The sequence below is a fragment of the Juglans regia genome, chromosome 8, assembly GCF_001411555.2.
Source record: "Juglans regia cultivar Chandler chromosome 8, Walnut 2.0, whole genome shotgun sequence".
NCBI classification, from domain to species: domain Eukaryota; kingdom Viridiplantae; phylum Streptophyta; class Magnoliopsida; order Fagales; family Juglandaceae; genus Juglans; species Juglans regia.
This window is the reverse complement of record NC_049908.1, coordinates 9,459,630-9,473,749: the sequence shown is the minus strand read 5'-3', so window position 1 is coordinate 9,473,749 and position 14,120 is coordinate 9,459,630. Positions and strand designations below refer to the sequence as shown.

The 14,120-nt window shown below is 30.7% G+C and overlaps 3 protein-coding genes across 3 annotated transcripts; all 3 read right to left on the bottom strand.

The window, feature by feature from the left end:
* Window positions 1–1,208: 1,208 nt before the first annotated feature.
* On the bottom strand, window positions 1,209–1,843 carry LOC108993704. The gene has a single exon (XM_018968696.2). The coding sequence runs from the start codon at window positions 1,751–1,753 to the stop codon at window positions 1,382–1,384; it is 372 nt and encodes a 123-aa protein (XP_018824241.1). The 5' UTR covers window positions 1,754–1,843; the 3' UTR covers window positions 1,209–1,381.
* Window positions 1,844–4,923: 3,080 nt separating this feature from the next.
* Window positions 4,924–7,368, bottom strand: LOC118349178 (zinc finger MYM-type protein 1-like; the record flags this gene model as incomplete). Its single annotated transcript, XM_035692752.1, has 1 exon — window positions 4,924–7,368. A coding segment is annotated over exon 1 (2,445 nt), but the record flags the coding sequence as incomplete, so codon positions are not given.
* Window positions 7,369–12,152: 4,784 nt separating this feature from the next.
* Window positions 12,153–12,892, bottom strand: LOC118349296. Its single transcript, XM_035693458.1, has one exon. The coding sequence runs from the start codon at window positions 12,812–12,814 to the stop codon at window positions 12,425–12,427; it is 390 nt and encodes a 129-aa protein (XP_035549351.1). The 5' UTR covers window positions 12,815–12,892; the 3' UTR covers window positions 12,153–12,424.
* Window positions 12,893–14,120: the final 1,228 nt, after the last annotated feature.

The window sequence follows — 14,120 nt, the reverse complement described above, 5'->3', positions numbered from 1 at the left end:
TTTGTATGTTTAACAAGGACAAGAATTACACTTTTAACGTCAAATATTCAAGATGTCATCATTCTTAACTAACTATAAAAATCACAAAGACTCTTATATATAAATGAGAAATGTTATAAAGAAATTTTATATCATATACTTTCATCTGATCAATATGTGATTTATCATTTTTATTATTCTATCTTATTGCTTAAATAGAAGTGTGTGGTGGAAACAATCCAAATAGAATTTATCTATATAAATAGTTTTTAGAATAATTTTATTTGAAAATCTTTAAACCACGTGGATGGATATTTATAACCATAAGGTTTAATTTATCATTTTAGTAAATCACATTTTAGCGACAAAAATACTCAGATGGGAACCTATAAATGATTTAGATTCATATCAAGAAAAATTATAAATAAAAAGGCAATATTTTTCGGGTTTGTCGTGGATTAGGAAATTTCATAAACTATTCTATTTTCAAGTTGACATGTAGATCACAACATCTACATGAATTAAATAGTAAAATATAATTTATAAAATTTAAAATTTAAATTTTATCTTTTAAATCAAATTATAACAATTTACCAAATATGGACTTGAAAATAAAATTTTGAGTAATGATATAATCATAAGTTGTATAAACATCAAACACTCATTTTAAAAATGAGTTAGATCTATTATTAAAAGTCTATATATTTTTTATATGCATCTCATATTTACTATATTTTTTTCAAAATAAATAGATGACGCTTACTCACATATTGCAAATATCATTTCCTTAAAAAAATTTCACAAATAATTTGTTGCCTACAAGTTAACGCCTTATTTGGCAATCATCTTTAACAACATTAATCCATCGGTCTACTTAACTAAGAAATTCAAGAATCAGTGTTTCAAATACCATACTGTACTGGTTGGTATGGTCGAAATATGTCGTACCGGCCATTGGTCTAGTACAAGTATTGTATATGTTTCGTACCGACTCAAATACCAGTCAATATCAACCTATATTTCAGCATGTAACGACTTGTATTTCGACTTATACCATCCGATATTTTGACCTTTATTTTTATTTTTTTCAAACTACAAACTACCCACAATTTAGACGTTATTTATAATTTTTATATATTATAATTTATTCATATATATAAACTAATATTTTGTAATGTAATATTTATATATAATTTATTTATATATTGATTATCTCGAAACGATTGACAGATACCAATTTCAAAATATTTCATTTAAATGACTTAACCGTACGGTATCCAAACCCTAATTTTAATTACACAAACACGATTGTAATCAACAAACTCCCAACACTTTTTTTTTTTTTTTCCTTTCCGTTCTTCGGTTTTTTCTGAATACATATAAAAGGGCCATGCTACAGTACTTAAAGGGCGAGTCTGAGGTCTAGACCGCCATCTTCTTCTCCTTCTTTCATGTCCTTGTCTTTGTTGCATTGACGAGGATAGACCAGAGGCGCCAGAGGATGATCAGGCTTTCTGAACTCAACCTCCTTATCAAAATCCTCTCGCTCGAACTTTGGAACCCAGTAATTACAACCGGATTGCTCTTCACCGTCGATCCTCTTCATTCTCTTGTTCTTGTTCTCCTCGATCTCCCACCGCATCGATTCCTTCCTTTTGTGATAATTACGTGCCTCTCTAAAGCTTCGAATCAGCTCAAAAAACTTCTCCATTTTCACGTCGTCTTCTTCTTCCTGCTTATTGTCCCCAATCCTCAAGCTCTTGCCGTCTTCCATGGACGATCTTTATTTTTTCTTTTAAACCAAACAGAGCAAAAGCACGAAAAGTCAGCTTCAGCAATTGAAACGAGGCTTGTTCGATTTGCCTTTCCCAGTTCTTCAACGGGTTATAAATAACAGAGGCGCTGGGAAATAGAAAGACAAACGTACCCATCTGGTCTCGGGTGGGTGTGAGGAGGGATGATGGGGCATAAAGGTAAATAGGAGATGAGGACGACGTGGGGAATGACGTCATCATGAATACGTACTTGGGAGCATAGGGAGATTACGTAAAACAGGGAAAGAGAATAATATTACCGAGGGAAGGAGCGAATAATAAGGCTGTTGTGGGATGTGGGTGACGTACAAAGGGTGACGTGGGGTTACGGTTTCTTGCTGGTCCCAACGCGCTGCTCAATTCGTCACGATTTTGACCACTACCGTGATGCTTTCTAGACTTTTGTCACCGGCCCCTCCTAGGACGACTTATTGCACGCCACATAAATAAAAAATAAATGTTTTCGAATCTGCTGACTTTGGGGTATTTATTTTATAATAAAAATAATATTTATTTTTTATAGAATTTGATTTATTTTATAAATTTATGTTAATTAAAAATTTATTTTTATTACTAAAATTTTTTAAAAATTATAATCTATATAAGTTGACCCATGTAAGATTTCTATAAGCTCTTTGAAAATAATAAAATTTATTTGAAAAGTTTATTTTTTAGAGATTTTATTTTTTTTAATCAAACTAAGAATCCATATGTGTTTTAATATTTTAATTAAACACCATAAAATTAAATTTTACACCGTATCCCAACCGGACATGTCTTAAAAAAATAAGATTAAGGCTAAAAAATACAACGTAAAAGATGAATGGGTGGAACTCAAATTTCTGGTCATTGATGGGAATGGGCGAATGGCAGAGAGAGAGAGAGAGAGAGAGAGAGAGAGAGAGGTGGGATGAAATGAGACTTGTTTGGATAACGTCATGCTGACAACACGGATCTTATTGGATTCACGCGAATTGAGATTTCTTGATTTAAGTAGTTTCTATAACTTAAAAAGATCACAAATGTTTTGGGTCCTCAATTCGGATTCAGAAAGTGTCCGTGAATTCCTATTTTTTTTAATTAATGATTAAAAACATATTTTTTAATAATATTGTGAATTTTTTATTTTTTAAAAAATATTTATAATAATTAAAAAAATACATAAAATAAATAAAAAAAATAAAACATCACGTTTGGGATACAATTTCAAGCTACTTCTTTAGTAACCGTAGCATTGCTCCAAAGAGATATAAATACAATTGGTAGATTAGTTTGTAATCAAACATGTGTATGGGTTAGTCAAGCATGGATTAATGAATACTTCTATTCTAAAACTTTTGTACCACTGACTATCTACGTATAATTTGATTTAAAAAATAAATTTTAAAATTTAAGGAATTAAAATTATATAGATATAATTTATAGATTAGGCTCTAGTACTGAGTTCCAACTCCGATCAAGAGCGAATTCTAATCTAATCGAAACTTCGAAGTCAGAATCGAAACTCTAGTCGAAGTCGTCTTATTCAAGCTAAAACCCTTTGTGACTTGATCCATTCAATCTTCGATGCAAAAAATCCAACATGCATCTCAACTGAAAATCGATCCAAGCTCGATTTCAGAAGTCGGAGTTTAGAAGTTGAAGCTGACTTCGGCTCCAACTCCGACTCCAACTCTGACTCTAACTATTTTTTTTTTCAAAAGAACCCCAACTCCGATTCCAAATTCCAAACTATTTAACTCTGTCGAAGTCGAAGCTGGAACAAACGTCAGCTAAAGTCAGAGCTGGCAGAAGTTTTGCACAGCCCTAGTCAAACATCTATACTGGGTTGGTCAAGCATGGACTAAAGAATAATTCTATTCTAAAAGCTTTACACCATACACCATCCGTATCACATAATTTGTTCAGAAGATAAATTTTAAAATTTGAATTTCACAAATCAGGTTATGCCACATGTATGATGTGTGGTGTAGAGGTTTTAGAATAGTAATATTTCCGACTAAAATAACATTTTGCTACATTGATCCAACAGATTTGTTTGCTATGCTAGTTTCAGCTATGAATGCTCTTAGGCTTTGTTTGACGAGTGAAGTAGTCTCATTACTACTCACTATTATTAACAAATTATTCATTAATTTATTATTATTATTTATTATATTTTCTCTACTATTTACATATCATTTGAGATCATCTCAGAATCTAAACATAGCCTTAATAGACCCTACTTTTAAGATGTGCGAGTACACATACTCTTTTTTGAAAAAATAGGGTCTGTTATGATAAAAATATTTTTTTTTTATACAGATTTCAAATTTATCTAGTTTCTTTGAATAAAATGCATAAAATTTGTATACAGTGGGATTGCAAATATCGTTTCTCTTTAATCCAAATAAGTTTTACCTTATTTTATTCGAATTAACGGGAAAAAGTAGTAAAATTTGTTCCCATATATTTAATTTGGTTCATTATTCTATTGAATGATTTTAATATTTTTCATATAATGTACGAGGAAATGAGTGAGAACCATATATCTCTTTTAAAAATGATAGCTTGATTGAATTTGAAGATGATGGGACTTCTAACTACTGTCCCCCACCACTTAGACTAGGGTACGTAAAAAGGCCATTATTTATGCTGCATCAACGGCCACAACATATGAGGAGTACTAGAAAATCAAGCAGGATATATGTTCATGGATTGAGTGGAAAGAAACAACACAGCGCATTATTGAAAGCAGAATTATTTATACAATTTTAGAGTACGTAAATCATATATATATATATATATATGAATAAATATAGATATAAGTTATTATTAGAAGTATCCATTTTGCATATATGATATGACATCATGTAGATCACACACAGTGGTGGAACAAGAAATTTGTTTCAGGGGGGCCAAGCAAAGCTAAACCTATAATAAAATATTTTTTGTTGTATTTCTATACAATTTTTTTTGAAGTATAGAATAATTTGATAGTAGGATCTAAAATAAAAATAAAATACGCTTAATTTAACCTATGTATTAAAAAAGTATATGATATGTCAATAACAATATATCATTGAAATAACATAAAGACAGTCGTACAAATATATCAAACAAAAGAAATACAAAATGTCTAAAATTGTAACTTGCGTTCTTTTAAAGAAACAAAATCATCAAGTATTGAATCTAAATCAAAATTCTTAGCTATTTCTCTTTCAATATAGACAACTAAATTATTTGCTAGAAACTCATCTTCAATTTTGTTGCGAAGTCTTGTTTTAACAATCTTCATAGCTGAAAATGCTCGTTCACTGGTCGCTGTAGATACTGGAAGAGTCAAAACAAGACGAATCAATCTATCAATAAGATGGTATGTTTTTGATTTCTCTGTCTCTACCAATCTTCGACATAAATCTGCAATGGATGACAGACTCTGAAACTTCGGATTAGTAAGCACATCAACTTCAAAATGCTTCAATTGAAACCTTAAATTAATTTTCTCGTTCTCAGAAAAATCAAGAGGATAATACTTTTCTGCAAGACAACAGATATCATCAATATTAAAGGATCTATATGCATTCTTTGGATCCAAAGCTGAGCTAAGGGCTAAAAGCTTTGTTGCTCCTTCACCAAACCTACTGTCAAGCTCTTGCATTTGAAAATCTATAGTAGCATTAAATATTTCAAAATGATAATGATGTTCTATCGTAATGTGATCTCGTTGATGACGACCACGGCCTTGTACATAACGAGAGCTCAATTCTGGAATGTCAATATCAAATTTCTTGGAGAAAGAGACAGCATTCTCAAGTAGATTTTCCCAACCTTCATTTCTCAATTTTTGAATGAGTCCTTTTGTAGTAGAAACCATATTCATGGCATTCAAAATGTCTTGAGATTTTTGCTGCAAAACTTGAGTAAGAACATCAGTAATACCCCTGATTTCCTTCATTAAATGTAAAATAAATATAAATTGGAATGATGTAATCATTTTATAAGCAGCATTTGCATCCCCGCGTTGAGAGTAAGTGGATCCTTCTTTTATTATGTTTTCAAGCACCGAGCAAGTGGCTCCAAACATTTGTAGTAGACTGCAAATAGAATAAAAATGAGAACCCCAACGAGAATCACATGCTCGTTTGACAGTGCCAATTTGGTTAGCTCCTTTTCCACTTTCAAGTTCATCAATAGCTATTATATGTGCAATTTGTGTTGCCTGAGCAGCTTGCAGGTCATCATGACGTTTACATGAAACGACCACCACATTAATAATGAAATTCAAATTTGAGAAAAACTCATGAACAAAAACTACCTCTCTAGATGCAGCAACTAATGCTAACTGTAATCGGTGAGCAAAACAATGTATATAGTACGCACTTGGGCAATCTTTAAGAAATAATGATTGCAATCCTTTCCATTCACCACACATATTACTAGCACCATCATACCCTTGCCCACGAATATTTTGAATATCAAGACAATGATGAGAAAGAACAACAGATATTTCATTCTTTAGAGTCAATGCCGATGTATCTTTAACATGTACAAGATCAAAAAATCGTTCTTGTATAAAACCATCATCATCAACAAATCTCAAGATTATAGCCATTTGCTCCCTCTTAGACTCATCTCGTGCCTCATCAACAATAATACAAAATTTAGAATTTCCAACATCTTCACGAATTTTATTTCTCACTTTCTTTGCAAGAACTTCCAAAATCTCTTTTTGAATTTTGGGTGAAGTATACTTTGAAGATTTAGGAGCATTTTCTAAAACAAGTTTTCCAACCTTGTCATTATACGAAGCCAAGAGTTTAAGCATCTCAAGAAAATTACCTCGATTTTTTGAATCAGGAGTCTCATCATGACCTCTAAAGGCACATCCTTGAAATGCAAGCCATCGAACAATATCAGTAGATGCTTTTACTCGGAGTCGATTGTTGAGAATTTGCTCGGAGCTTTGTGTATTCATTACTTTATCAATATGTTGTGATTGTTTTAATAAATCCTCACCAGCTTTCACAGCATTATTATGACAAGAGCAAGGATCCTCCCCAATATGATTAAAAAATGCACAATGTTTTCCATCATTAATCTTCTTCCAATTTCTAAATCCAATGGCAGTAAATACATCCCATCCAGAACGTTGAGATGCTTTCATTGTAAAAAGATAACAAGGTAAACAATATGCAGCATCTTTTGATGGAGAATACTCTAGCCAAGATGCAAATTGTACAAACCAAGAAGCTTGAAAGCGGCGAGGATGCTTTTTAGAACCAGAAAATGGATATTTAGAGAGATGTATCTGATATGGACCCATTTTCAAGTAAGCTCTTCTTATTTCATCACGTTGATTGACTGGATAGTCCCACATAGGAGGACGTAATCCTGGATATCGTTGTAGAGAAAATATATCAATCTCTTTAGAATAAAGAGTTGACGATGTAAAATGAATATCTTCAGACTCCACAATTGGAGAGTTAAGATCAGGATTTTCCTCAAGTTCAATCCTTGGAATTTTAGAAGAATTTTCTGGAGTATCAACTTCTTTTCTTTTGAAGAATGAGTCGATAGTTCTTAATTTAGACATAATTCATGAACCTAAATTTAAAATCAAATTGAAACATATAAAATAAAGTTAGATATATAAATAAATTCAATTACTCGTGAAACATGAATTTAAAATTAATCTTTAAGCACAAAATAAATAATCATTCAATAGACACAATTAATTATATATAAGCCAAATTAAGTAGTAATCAATCTATTTCAAAAAGAAAAAAAAAAATTAAACAAAAATATAACTGCATGATGCATAAATACATGAAAAAAGAGGAAAAGTAAAAAAAAAAAAATTTAAAAACACTGCATCAAATTTAATACATTCAATATAATTATATATATATGAATGAACAGAAAAATCGAAAAAAGACAAAAAAAAATTGGAAAAAAACAAACCGTATAGCAGACGATGCACTGACGAGTCGACGCACTGGCAAAAAACTTTAAATTGCTTCAAAGTTCAAAGTGCATCCCTTGCTGCTTGCAGTTGCAACTTGCAAAGTGTGAACACGTACGTGATGTACCCGTAACTCCTAAGCCTCAAGAGTTCAAAACTAGCCTTTGGTTAATTGGCTGTTTGGCAGATATGTAGACAAGATAAAGGTTGAAACTTGAGAAGAGAACTGCAGTCTGCAGTGTAGAGCGGCAGTGAAGGGACGCTTCGTATTCTTTTTAATTTTTAGTGAGAGTAGAAACGTGTGATTAGGTTATTAGATCATTTTATTTTATGTGAGATATATTTTATTTATTTTATTTTTAAATTAGATTAATTTTTTTAAAATCAAATTTATAAGTAATTAATTTATAAAATTAAAATAATTTTATAGAAGTGGTCAAGATAAATTTTTAGAGGGGCCAACATAAAATAAAATTAAAATAATCTTATTAAACTATAAAAAATTAATATATATTAATTTTTATTTCAAACATTTGGGAGGGCCGTGGCCCCTGCCCCTTAATAAGTCCGTCACTGATCACACATCTCTTCAAGTGAGTGTTGAGAATAATCAACTAGAAGCAGCCACGCAGTTAGTATAAAGTGTGCACTATTATAATGATTTATCTCTAATATTACTATATATATATTTTTTTTTTAAAAAAAAGAAAAATATAATATCACATAAAAAAAATATTTAATATTACTGATCAGATTGAAATGAATACTTTAATGAAGTGATAATTAAGGTGCAAAAAGGGAATTAAAATGTGGGGGCAAAGGCATTAATGGTACTCATCACTTGAAAGAGCAGCAGAAAGAGAACAGTCTTTGCCCAGCCAGCTTGTGTTTTAAGTTTGAAGTTTGAACCACAAATCGAGTTTGATTTTGTCACGTGTAATATCACCAATACTACTCTTTTAAAAATAATTCGATTTTTAAGGTTAAGGACCAAAGGTGTTATCTTTTTCTCCTTTCCACATGTGAAACCAATGGTTGATGCAACGTGATGAGTCTAAAGGAAACGTAGCTACTAGCCTTTCACCTTGAAATGACAAGATTGGTATAATTTAAAGAAAAAGTTGATCTCATTTGCGCAAAAAAGAACTGAAAATTAATTGACGTGATATGTGCGTACGTGCATGCTGCGTAGTGGCCTGGAATACTAGCCATGAGTGATCGATGGGCGATGGGTTGTGCGCGCTTCTTGTTTTTTCATAAAATGCATTGTTTTATTAATTTATTAAGTTTTGTGCAGAGGTAATTTAAAAGATCATGTATAATTTTGAGGATTATTATTTTTTCTCTTCACTTGTTAATTTTGAATTAGTGGTACTACTGCATCAAACTGTGAAAGAATTTTAGTATTTAACGCGAGTACTTGGGCTTATATATATTCAATGGGTTTTATGAAGTCCTCTTCTCATGAAGTCAATGTGTACTCATGGGTGGTAAGTGATCAGATGAGCTTATTTATTTCAAATTTTTTAAGGTCTCTAATATTTTAAGAATCGCCGTCACTTTTGATTCCTAACGTTTTAGTTGAGAGTTTAAAATTTTTCTAACTATCTCCAAACTAGAATAAACGTTGCCAAGAGTTGCCAAACTGTTTATAATATTAGTAAAACGAGTGTACATAATAGAAATAAATTCATCATTATTCATTTTAAACATTTCATATTCATGAGTAAGAATATAAATTTTTGATTCCTTGACTTGATTTGCGAAGTTCCTCCATAAGTTACTTCCAAGTTATCCAAAAAAATTTTTACCGTCTTGCAAGTCATTATTCTATTAAACTTATTCCAATCGAAAGCATTATATAAAACATTTATAACCGTTGAATTCAACGTTAGAATTCCCTTGTTTTCACGATCAAAATCTTCTTCTTCTTTTTTGACTTTTACTCCATCAACAATTTCTGTTGGGATATAAGGTCCATTTACAATGCATTTTCAAATTTCTCGACCTTGAGGTTGAAAGAATATTTTCATTCTACTTTTCTAGAATGTGTAATTGTCTCTACAAAATAATGGAGGCCGACTACTAGATTGTTCTTTACCAAAGGAAGCTGTAATATTAGCCATAAGATCTTAACTCAAAAGATAGTGAATCTTATAAAAGAGTCATTACTCTGATACCAATATTGTTACCCAGATGACTAACACAAGAGGGAGTGAATTGTGTGATATTTAAAAATTGATAATTATAAACTAAATACATAATATAAAATATGAACAAAATACGAAACAGTAGTAAATATAAAAAGTAAGGGTAAGAAAGAAGCAAACTTATTATTTTAACAAGATTCAGCCTCATTACCTATGTCCTCACCTCAAGCTACACCTTGAGGATTTTCAAATTCACTATTCAACCTCTTTTAGGTGGATATAGAAATATATTACACATTTGAGTAGTACCGTTACAAAGATTCTGTGCAAAATACCCTCTATACTTACAATCACCTTATACATTATGATTCAACTATTCCTTATGTAGAATACCTTCTACATGCTAAGATCAAGAGGGGGAGTGAATTGGGTTGTATTTACCTATTAGGATCAAACGCTTACCAATAGGCCAAAAGCAATTGTTGTTAACAGAGTCTCAACTTTATTTCGTTATACATTTTGGCAATGCAAAGCCCCACATTTATACGTGCTGCGGGCGAGCATGAGGAGCTTCATGCACACAAAGTGCACCAGCGGGTTGGGCTATCAAGCACCGACAGACTCTCATGCATAAGCCTAGCGAGTTCCTATGAGAGATCGCTGGATCTCATAGTCCAACAAAGTGGTATATATATACACCCTGAATTATTAGGTAATTTGATACTACAGTTTTTGGAAATTGCTATGTACTTGCCTCCTAGTTTTGTCCTCTGGGTTTGACCGTTTGTATATTTTAATTTTATTTAATAATTAAAGGAAAAAAATACAAATGTACTAGGGGCACCTCACGCTCAGTGTATATGCTAGCAGCATAGTAGCATGATCCATAATTTTCTCAAAATAAAAATAAAATAAATTGATCAACTTCGTTAGTTTTGTATCCAATTACTTCCCATCCTCTTCAACTCCTATAAGAGAAATTCTATTTACAATCTCTACTTAAAGATTGTATGTGCAAACCCTCTATTAAATAAGAAAAAATATCATTTTAAGAGTGATAGTTTTGTATTAATTTAAAAAAAATTTAAAAATAAAATTATCTAGACTTGCATTGTAGACTCTAAATGAGAACTGTACCTAGCATAGCTCCTCCTATAATATTGGTCAATTTACCGAAAGGTAATTAATTACATACAAGCAATGAAGGCCGTTCTTCGTAGTAAATTAAGATGTTACTAATTAAATCGAATAAAAGACAAAGTCTTCATGAAGGGACCACATGAGCCAATTAGCTTACTTGGTCACGTGAAATGTCGCCTAGGATGATTGCTTTCTTAATTTCCACCTCCAATTAACCCAATCGTGTTTCGACCCCAAATGAAATCTTGGGACCCTCTCGGAGTATCGAACATCACTTTAATTTAAATACATCACAAGTGCTTGCTTGCTTGCTAGCTTCTCATGTGAATCATAATCATGCGAACTGCCTCGTTTGTTTTACATATGAAAGTGATGATGGATTGAGATTAAAGTTAAAAGTTGAATAAAATATCGTTAGAAGATATTTTTTTAATATTATTTTGTTTTGAAATTTGAAAAAAATGAATTGTTTATTTTATTTTGTGTAAAAATTTAAGAAAGTTATAATGATTAAATGAGATGAAATGAAATGAGTTGAGAGGAATTGTGAAAACAAATAAGACTGAAACTATCATAAATATTGTCATCGCGAAAGGCTAATTTCCCTGTGTAAATTGAGTTTCGGCTTATATCCAGTAGTATTGAGATCTATAAAAAAAAAATGAATAGACAAGATTCATTATTTATTAGACTTAGGCCTCGTTTGGAACTTGGATTTAATTGAAATTAACTTAATTCAGTCTACTTTTAAACCGAATCTAATATAAAAACAATCAAATTTCAAATCACTAAACTCATCTCAACTCAAAATCTATTTACACATGAGACTCACAAACTTTTTCAACTCAACACATTTTTACTCGTGAGACTCACAACCTTTTTCAACTTTTCATAAATACATTTAAACTTATCTTAGCATTCAAACACATCTAAATTCATTTTAGGTGGATTCCACAAAATTCACTCTACATTCTCAACTCACTACTATTTATAAAAAAACTCAATTCATCTTAACTCCTCTCATCATCTAAACAGTGCCTTAATTCATTTCTTTCATTCATTTACTTAACGTGACATATTTAGCGGAAAAAAAAAAAAAATTGGATGTAAGTCAAACAGTTAGTACAAAATGAGCATAATTAACCATTAAAACTTCAGATATTGCACTGTTTTTTTGCATTTATCATGATTTCTAGCTGCTAAGAACTCAGTTCCTAATTAAAGTGATAGCTAGAATGGCACAGCTAGCTTGCTACTTAGCTTTTAATTTCCCTGGATCTCAAGATCTCCCATGATTATACATAGATCTAGCTAATTAACAACTTCACTAACATATATAAACAGAAGCTAGGGTTTTATCTGATCTTCTTTGCATGAGTACATGTGGGAAGTACACACTAAAGTGAGAGCTTTAGGTCTAGTAAACCTTCTTCTTCTTCTTTTTCTTTTTCCTGATCAGTCTCTTGAATTTGAGAAGAACCCAGAACTGTTTTGAACTGAGCTCCGGCCACCTTTTCCATGAAGTCTTCGGGTTCGAAGGACGGCTTCCAAACTTCAGTTACGATCTTGATCTTCTTCTCTTCCTCGATGACTTTATTCATCTTTGATCTCTTGTTGTCTATCGATCCTTTTATTACATCTGGGCCATTCGATCTCACACGCTGATCACGAGCCTCTCGGATATTCCTGATGAGCGCAAAAAACTTTTCCATTTTTTGTTCGTCATCTTCCTCAACGTCGTCATCATGATGAAGGCAGTTTTTTCTCTTTTTGCTTGCATCCTCCATGTGATACTTTGTGCAAGAAGAAGACAAAGAAGAGAGAAATATACCCGAGACTCGAGAGAGAACGCAGTTTCTAGGTTGCTTCAGCGCTACTTCTCGTGGAAACGCTCAATTTATATATATAATAGGTTTATGGTCATTGGTCAATGGGTCATAGGTGGAATCATTTATTGTATGTATAGCTATCATGTGAACCACTTAAGTACTACGTCTGAGAGTACGTGAATTTATTGAATTACCCTCGTAGGTCTAACACCTAAATTACCTATATATAAAAAAAAGTAAAATACTCTAACCATAAAAAAGCGAGAGATATTATTTATCATCTCCATAACATAAACTAACATATAATTTATTATTTTTATGATTTTATTTAAATACATATTTATACATTATTATATATTTAGATAGAATAATAAAAATAATAAAACACATATTGATATGTAATATTTGTTGGAGATGATAAGTAAAATTTTTTTAAAAAAATTTTATAAAAATAAATTTATAAATTGATATAATTTATATGATATATTAGTTTATAAAATTATTTTTATTATAAATTAAATCTAATAATCTCATAAAGCTTCTTCCATTTATGAATTTATTTGTATATAATTACTTTAGGTGGAGCATTGACTATATTTGACTGCATCTGGGTCAAAGAACATGGCAATTAATTGGTCATTTGGGTTCTGCAATAAAGGATGAAAAATTCTACTTATCTTTATACTATATATTAAACATAATTTTTTTATTTTTTATTTCTTATTAAATATATCATATATAGATGATGAATAGAATAAATTAATTATTTTAAGAAGAATAAAATTAAATAAATTAAATAAATAAAATATAATATATAATATATAGAGATTATAAATAACAAAACTCAATAATTTATATGCTTGGACCTACAATGTGACGCACACTCGGGACACCAGATGGAGTAATAATTTCTTTTTCTTTTTTCTTTTTAATCATCGCACTCTTCTCAATTTCAAGATTGAAATATAATAAATTTATAACTTTTTTAAAAAGTTATTTTTAAATCTAAATAAAGGTAGTAATCTCAGGTTATTTTTAATTAAATAACAGTTAAATTGATTGATTATAAAAAAAAAAAAGGTGGTAAAAAAGTTGTAAATACATAATTATATGTAGAAAATTAAGATTTTTCATTTAAATCTTAGACTTTATGTTGTAAATCTTAGAAAATTCTTAAGATTTTTCATTTTTCATGATTCGGAAAGATAGACACATTATATTAGACTTTATTACGTTTAAATGATCTTATTGTCTATTAAAATTT

Excerpts from the sequence above, each read along its gene's own strand:
- LOC108993704 (XM_018968696.2), bottom strand. The coding sequence starts at position 1,753 with ATGGAAGACGGCAAGAGCTTGAGGATTGGGGACAATAAGCAGGAAGAA.
- LOC118349296 (XM_035693458.1), bottom strand. The coding sequence starts at position 12,814 with ATGGAGGATGCAAGCAAAAAGAGAAAAAACTGCCTTCATCATGATGAC.